The sequence below is a fragment of the Poecilia reticulata genome, linkage group LG11, assembly GCF_000633615.1.
Source record: "Poecilia reticulata strain Guanapo linkage group LG11, Guppy_female_1.0+MT, whole genome shotgun sequence".
Lineage (NCBI taxonomy): Eukaryota > Metazoa > Chordata > Actinopteri > Cyprinodontiformes > Poeciliidae > Poecilia > Poecilia reticulata.
The window spans coordinates 27,484,086-27,492,515 of record NC_024341.1 but is presented as its reverse complement, the minus strand read 5'-3'; the positions used below and the strand labels follow the sequence as shown (position 1 = coordinate 27,492,515).

General features: G+C 44.6%; 1 protein-coding gene across 1 annotated transcript; it reads left to right on the top strand.

Annotated features, from left to right (window-relative positions):
• Positions 1-2,642: 2,642 nt before the first annotated feature.
• LOC103473007 (cyclin-dependent kinase 5 activator 1) lies at positions 2,643-7,224 on the top strand. Its single transcript, XM_008422919.2, has 2 exons — positions 2,643-3,081; positions 4,008-7,224. The coding sequence occupies exon 2, from the start codon at positions 4,096-4,098 to the stop codon at positions 5,059-5,061; it is 966 nt and encodes a 321-aa protein (XP_008421141.1). The 5' UTR covers positions 2,643-3,081; positions 4,008-4,095; the 3' UTR covers positions 5,062-7,224.
• Positions 7,225-8,430: the final 1,206 nt, after the last annotated feature.

Sequence of the window (8,430 nt, the reverse complement as noted above, 5' to 3'; positions counted from 1 at the left end):
ATTCTTGTAATAAAATGTAATTTTAATTGTGTTGGAGCCTGGTGGCCATAATACACTGCTGCACTCTTCCTATGAACTCGAGTTCCTATATAAACATTCACATGTGAAAGCACATTTATTTAGTTCCACACTGAGTTTTGTAGATGTCTATTCCTACTGTATAGGTACGTTCATATATAGGTACGTTGGCAGGTTCATATACCTGCCAAGCCGCCACTTGTGCTGCACAGTGTGTATAAAACCCATTTCTGCTCTGTAATCCTGCAGCTACGAACCAGTTAACTACTAACCTAATGCTCCAGCAGGCTTACATCTCACACCTTTAAATGGAAACCCTGCACTCTAATTATAAGGATGTTGTTTATTTTTGGACTGAAGAGAAGTGGAAAAAGAATGAAGTTCATCTGAGGAGCAGATCAGGGATTAAAGGCCGAGTTGGACCAGAATTGGCAACCGGCAGGGATTTCCTTACAACATGGCTGAATTATCCTCTGTTCACGTAAACATTTTGTTTATCGTCGTCTAAAAATGATCAATAATTTTGAATTTAACTGCATTTTCACATTATTTCCTGCCTGCTCTGTGTCTCTGCACCGTTCTCTTATCTCCTCGGCACATCACGGCTCCCGGGAGTTTCCCATTTCCGGACGTTTCTTCTCTCTGGTATTCCTGGAAGGAAGTTTATCTTCTGAAACATTCTAGATACTTACTGATGTGAAAACATCTGAGGCTGCTTTCAGCACCAAAACTTTCATTTTCTGCTCCACTCAGGTTGAGTTTGACTAGACCACTGCAGCCCTTTGTTTGTGTTGTAGATCTGCTGCTGTGCACAGAATGATCCTATCCCATGATCCCTCCACCGCCGTGCTCCACAGTGTGTCTGTCTCCCATCATGCTGCTGTGCTTTATGGTCAAACTCCTCAAAAAACATCCCAGAAATATATATATATATATTTTTTATCATTAATGTTTTATTTTCAAATTGTTACTTTTTTCATTTAGATTTTTCTGATATTAAATGATTTTGGGAATAATCTCCATGAATTTATTTAATGCTTTAATCTTTTATTTTATTCAGTTTGTTTATTTCAGATTTTGTGATTTATCTTTTTTATTTTATTTCTGAATTGCATTGTCTTTTATTTTCTTTTTTTATATATTTTGGCTACAACACATTTTTAAAATATTTTTATCCCATTTTTAAATTATGTAATTTTTTACGTATATATTTATTGTATTTTTTTTAACTTTTTTTATCTCTTAAATTATCTTGCAAATAATTAACATATTAAACATTATTTTTTGTCCATTATCTTTGAATTTTTATTGTATTTTCTTTTCTTTAAATTTTTAAATTATTAGTTTTAAATCTTTTAAATGATCTTCCTCACTAGAAACTGATGGACTTCAGATGGTTTGGAGATGACCTTTGACCCTGTTGACTGGCAGCAGCAGTAGCGACTCTGAGGCCATTGCTGCCGTCTTTCCACCCTGACGTTGTGTCCACATTCTACAGGTCAGTAAACTACCGGATCTCCTGCTTTTACACAGAAATGTCTTTACTGAGCATAAAGACTGGAAGTGCTGGAGTCAATAATGAGCATCTGCTTGAGGAGAAACCGATCAGTTAATTGATAAATTTATTGTCTCTCCTACCTTGTCTGATCCTTTTATCCCCGGCAGGCGGCCGGCTGCGTGACCCACAACTCGGAGGGACTCGGTTGCATAACTGGAGCTGACCTGAGACCAGGTGAGGGAGGCTTAGTCCAGCTGACCTGCAGGAAACCTCGTCATCATTTAATCATACTTTCATCCGCTGCTCCGTGTTTTGCATTTCAGACGCAACATTTAGATTATTAGTCTGATCTAAACTCTGTCGGCTCTTTCTGAGGTCATTTGTCTTAATATTTAATATTTCTGTGAGTCTGTTTACATGTCAGGATGTTCTCTGGGAACTGCAGCTTCCTCCAAACATCTGTTAGGTTAACTTGTCTCTTAAATCAACCGCTGGACTCAGACTAAGGGCTGCCTTTACATACAAAGGTGTATTAAAGACATAGTACACAGAAAAAAAACATTTCAGCCAAAAAGAGACATTTTCTAGACAAAACCAGGAAATTTCTAAGTTTGAACATTTGCAAGAAAAAAATACATTTTTAGAATAATCGCAGAAATTTTCTAGAAAAAAACGTGTAAATTTCTCCAAATCCTCCAATTCTCTACCAGAGTTGCTGAGTTTTCTACAGCTCTATAGATTATAATAATTATTCAGTTTGATAAAAATTTATTTCTAATCATCTGAACAAAAATTTTTTATTGAAATATTAAATTGAAAAAAATAAATTATTACATTCTATATAGTATGTTTGGAGCATTTTTTTTATAATAAAATACTTTAAAAGTACTACATAATTTTTTGCAATAACACCCTTTATTTGAAATTTTTTCTTCACTGTCCCTCAAACAGTACATCCTGAAACAACCTTGCAATGTACCAACCTTGTGTGTGTGTGTGTGTGTGTGTGTGTGTGTGTGTGTGTGTGTGTGTGTGTGTGTGTGTGTGTGTGTGTGCGTGTTGAAGTTCCTCCTGCTGAAGGAGGCGGGGGAGGGTGACGCGCCACTCGCCGCCCGCTCTGCGCGCTCAGACCTCGGACCGAAGCGGCTCTCAGCTCCGCTCATTCAGCCTCTGGAGCTCCTGCAGAGCGGACCGCCGCTGCTGCTGCTGCTGCTGGACAGAGCCGGACCGGAACCGAAGGGAGTTCTGGGGGGACTTTTCTGTGGCTCACAGAGAAGATGGAATGCTTTGAAAGGACTCGGTGAAAGTTTCCAGTTCGGTTTGTGATGATGCACCCGAGCCGACTGCAGCCGCCAGCCGCTGCCGGCTGCCAGTGAAGGGCAGCGGGGGATGACAGCAGCGCCGCAACCGCTGAACAGTCTCTGCGGAAAAGCCGCAGCTATCCTGTGATTGCACACACTGTGCGCCGTCCCGTCACCGCCTGCAGAGCGCAATCAGTTTCTCTATTTCAGCTCAGCTGAGTGCGGCAGGAACCGGACCGGAACCTTCAACCTCCACAGACACAGGTGAGCTGAGAGTTTCTGTGTCTCTGGACCAAACAGAACCGCCTCAGTCAGAGAAGAATCTGATCTGTGCAGATTAAAGTTGTTTTGCCACTTTAATGTCTAGACTCGATCAGATTCGGGTCCAATACTGCAACATTTGTTCCACTTTGTGTCAAACCAACCAGGTTGCTCTAACCCTTTGAGCAACATGTTCCCCTCCTGGCCTGTGGGGGCGCTGCACCAAGAACCACTGAAGGAAACGACACAAAAACCTCTGAAGGAGACACTGAGGGCAACTTCCTGTTTCACCAAATAGAAACAAAATTGGAGGCGTCAGATTTTAGCGGTTGGAGGATTTCAACGAGATATTTCTCCAGCTAGCGCTAGGCTAGCACGTTTGTTTTGGTTGCAATTACCCAGAATGCCCAAACATTCTCTTGGTTTGTTCAGTTTTCCTCCATTAAATCCAGTTTTCCAACTGTTTGAACGCCAAGTCGACCAGACACCGCTCCAAAAGCAGGAAGTGGCCTACAGAGCAGGGAATTCTGGGTAAATACAACCAAACTAAACTTGCTAGTTTAGTGCCAGTGGGAGAAATGACTCCCTTTTACAAAGACAAGACAGAAATCTTCCAAAGACTAAAATCTAACGCCTCCATTTTTGTTTCCATTTGGTGAAGCAGGAAGTTGCTCTCAGTGTGTTCAGAGGCTTTTGTGTCGTTTCCTTCAGTGGTTCTTGGTGCAGCGCCCCCACAGGCCAGGAGGGGAACAGGCTGCTCAAAGGGTTTGGTTGGTTTGAACTGCAGCAGCTGAAAATGGAACAATTGTTGCAGTTTTCCCAATTCGAACCGAGTCTAAGGAACTATTTAGTGTGAAAACTTCCTAAACCAGGATAAAAACGGATTTTGCTCAGATTTCTAATGATTTCTTCTTCTCTGCCTCCATCAGCTCTTGTCTTCTTCACTTTGTGATGTCCATTGGACTCTGAGAGACAAACCGCAGTTAGGTGGTCTGACCTGTGGCGCTCCGACCCACCATGGGCACCGTGCTATCTCTGTCGCCGAGCGCTCGCAAACCCGGTTACTATGACAACCACCCGGGCTCGCTCAGCCACTACCCGAGCCTCAGCAGCCGCTCCTTGAACAGCCAAAAGGAGCGCGGCCTAAGGAGAGGCCAGTCCATCTTCCTGCCGGCGCTGACCTGGAAGCGGCTGGTCGCCTCCACCAAGAAGAAGGGGAACCCGAAGAAGGGGCCCGGGGCCGCCGGCGTCCTGACCGAGCCCCTGAACAACAACAACATCTACCAGCGGGACCAGGTGCTGCACCTGAACCGGGAGAACGTGAAGAAGTCCCTGTCCTGCGCCAACCTCTCCAGCTACGAGGGCCCGGCCGGACTGGGTCTGGGCTACGGACTGGGCCTGGGCCACGGATATGGCTACGGCAAGCCGCAGCAGCTGTCCTCGGTGAAGAAGGTCCCCCAGGGGGCGGCCTCCCCAAAGCGCGTCATCGTCCAGGCGTCCACCAGCGAGCTGCTGCGCTGTCTGGGGGAGTTCCTGTGCTGCCGCTGCTACCGGCTGAAGCACCTGTCCCCAGCCGACCCGGTGCTGTGGCTGCGCGCCGTCGACCGCTCGCTGCTGCTGCAGGGCTGGCAGGACCAGGCCTTCGTCACGCCCGCCAACGTGGTGTTCGTCTACATGCTGTGCCGGGACGTGGTGGACGGCGACTTGGTGGCGTCGGAGCACGAGCTGCAAGCCATCCTGCTCACCTGCCTCTACCTGTCCTACTCCTACATGGGCAACGAGATCTCGTACCCGCTCAAGCCCTTCCTGGTGGAGGCGGGGAAGGAGGCCTTCTGGGACCGCTGCCTCGCCATCATTGACGCCACCAGCTCAAAGATGCTGCGAATCAACGCCGACCCGCACTTTTTCACGCAGATCTTCGCCGAACTGAAGAGCGAAGGCGGCTGCGGGCCTCAGGATTACAGCCGGGTTCTGGACCGGTGAGAGGAGGCTTCACCTAAAACGCTCCGTCCCCCAACGTCCCGGCTGCTTCTCTGCATCGCCAAGCGGAACTATTATCCAAGATTCACATTTTTCACGTCTTGGAGCCTGCATTTGGGTCTCAACTGCTTCTAAAAACAGCAAACAACAAGTTGCAGTTTTTTGGTGTCTGGAAAATGAGCCGTTTCAAAAACCTCCAGAATGTAAAGTCACAAATCAACAGGCGCCGTCCTGTTACTTAGCAACCCCTGCAAAGCCCAGCACATTACCTAGCAACCCCTGTGGAATTCCACCTGTTACCTAGCAACCCAGGCTGAGCTCCAGTGCGTTTGGTCTGGTGATTTACCGCTTTATGCACTGTACAATGGCTGCTGGAAAATATAAATGTTTCCTTCTCGACTTGCACTGCAAAAACACAAAATCTTACCWGGTAATTTTGGTCCAATTTTGCAAATATTGCTTGAAATAAGGTCAAACTAACTCACAAGYAACTTTTAAGCAAGATGTCTTAGTTTGTTTTAAGKAAGTAATTYCTTAATTTTAAGTAAAAAGTACTAGTTCCACTAGAAAAAYGTTTTAAAGTATCTGCCAGTGGATTAGAACTTTCATCACTATCAAGGAATTATTGACTTAAAACATGATTCTCCATCTTCTTTGAAAGTTAGTTTTGTCTTACTTTAAGCATACTAACACATTTGCACAAGAAACTAGACAATAAATACTTGGTAAAATTTTGTGTTTCGGCAGTGTACCATCCAGAAGCCACTTGCTGCATTCTTGTTGTACAGGACGCTCCACTTCTGCTTTTCAAAGATGTAGGGTTGTATCTGCACATCTGTTTGTTGCCATATTTACATGTGAGTGTAAAACGATGAGCTGGGGGGGGCGTGGCCAGCAGCAGCTTATTAGGATTTAAAGTGACAGAGACCCTAAAACAGCTCAAATCAGCCAGAACTGAAATCCCATTAAATAAGAATAATTTGTGCAAAAAGCAGGTTAGGATAATAGGTCACCTTTAAACACCTAATGGTGACAAAGCGGCTTTAACGGGTCGACTTAGAGAAAAGGTTCTGGTTTGGGAAAATGGACGGACGGGAGCAGCTGGAGGTTCTGTGGTGGGCGGAGTCAGAGCGGCGCTGCCGATCCGTGTCGGCATTGTTGGAGTAGAAGGCAGCCAGGATCATCAGCTGTTTACTCCACACACACACACACACACACACACACACCGAGTCGTGGTAATAAGATTACCAGATTACTGCAGCCCCTCCCAGCATCCCTGCGGAGCCTCAGTGGGTAATCCGGACCCGACCGAACCGAGCCGAGCCAGTTGCGTGTCGTTCTGATCCAGAGGTGCTGACAGCTTCCACAGAGCGTCCATGCAGGGATGACAGATGAGCTCGGTTCTGGTTTACAGTTCGGCCCATTTTCCTGACCTTTCAGARGAAAATCTGCAGATTTCTGTCTCATCCCTCGTTTAACTCCCGTCTCCYGAGAAACCAAACTGGTTCTGTTCGGCCAGAGCCACAAACATGCAGCGTTCTGGGTTTTCTTCGGTGCTGGACGGTTTAGTTTCATCCTGCAAGTTTAGACACATAAAAACTATAAACAGGAGTGAAAACTGAACACAAAGCTCGTAAATTTGGATTTTTACGTCAGAACTTTCCTGTTTGGTTTCATTTGGTCRGGAAAATTAGATTTTCTAACGWAGAAGAAACAATGAAGCCATTATTCTGGTCCAGATGTTCCTCCACCAAACGCAGAGATGCATCATCTGCTGCAGGCTGTAAAAACTTAAATCCTATAAGCTGGCTAAAAATATATTAAATTAAAAACACAAAAATGTAGTTTTTGTTTTACCTGCTTGACATTAAGCCAGTTTTTAAAATACAAAATTAGAGATCCAGAACATAAAAAAGTGCTTCCAGCTGTAAAAGGAAAATACACAATTGCAAAATTTTGATTCAATTATTTTTAATTTTGTTGGCCAAATTTATTTCATTCTTGAGTTSTGGTCACCGGCCAAGCAAAACCATTTCTAGGGGCCCAAATGGCCCCCGGGCCACACTTTGGACACCCTGATCTCATGGTTTCCTAAAATCGGCCTTCAACTTTTCTGCATCAAAAATAAAAACTATGAAGTTTGAGTATTGAGACAAGGTATTTTTTTTAAATATGATAAGAAAGTCGATCATACAACAATAAATTTAAAATAATGAGAATAAAGTGGCAAAAATACAAGTGAAGTTGAAATTCTGAGAATGGTCGTAATAACACGAGAAAAGGAAGTCGAAATAATATATAAATATTTTTTTACATTAACGGAACAGCAGCTGAATGTCTATTATAAATGTAGCAAATCTTAGCCGATGTTTGGCTAACGTAGAAAAAACCGCGGTGTGGCGTTTCCATTAAACAAGAAATGAAATTAAAAATCAATAAATCATTAAAAACACCGTCTTCCTCCAACCACTTCCTGTCGGCGTCTTTGTGGTTTGGATGAAAAATTGTTTCCATTGCAGTTTTGTGAAAAACAGTAAATAATTTCGATGCGACCAAAATGAAATGCCTCGTCCTGGTGGCAAAACTTCTTAATCGAAAAACCAATTTCTTCTGAAACTGTCTTGTTTCCATTAAGCAAATTTATTTTAAAATGTCAAACTGTGTAATTATAAAGTCAATGTAAACGCAGAGACAATGAAGTCCAACCGCTCTGCTGTAATCCCGTCATAATCCCACCATCAATCTGACGAGGAAAATCAGAAAGTAGGTTCTAAACTGGTTGTTTAAGCTGCTAACTGGGACCTGAACTGGCTCCCAGTTTGAGGAGTTTTTTCTGCTGCAGCCATTTTCTGCTCCATGTTGTTTTTTCCCTTCATCTCCGGCTTTGACAAGGAGACCAGTGTCTTGCCTCCACACACACACACGAACACACACACACACACACACACACACACACACGCTGGGTTATTTGATTAGATTTGACACTCTGCACCCGGCAGCCATTGTCAGGACGAGGAGGAAGGGCAGGCCCGTCTCTCCTCCTCTTCCTCACAGCCAGCTCAGGTGTGGCGCTGCGGTTCTGGATCCACTTAGCTCTCATGTCAGCTGGAGCGCTAATTCCCCCTCATCCAATCAAAGCTCTCTAATCCCGACTGCAAACAGAGGCGGAACGGCCGCCGCCGCCGCTGTGGCGATTGGATCCTCGTGTTTCCGGGTTAAACTTGACATTTTGACCAGGAGAACCCGGAGCCGGACCGGAGTCACGCTCCGGTTTGGAAACAACAAAGAGACAATGTGAAATAAATCAGCTTTCCTGATGGGAATCAACGAGTTCTGGACTCTAACTGAGATGGGTACACTGCAAAAACACAA

Bases quoted from the DNA above. Each gene is read 5' to 3' on its own strand.
- LOC103473007 (XM_008422919.2), top strand. From the start codon at position 4,096: ATGGGCACCGTGCTATCTCTGTCGCCGAGCGCTCGCAAACCCGGTTAC.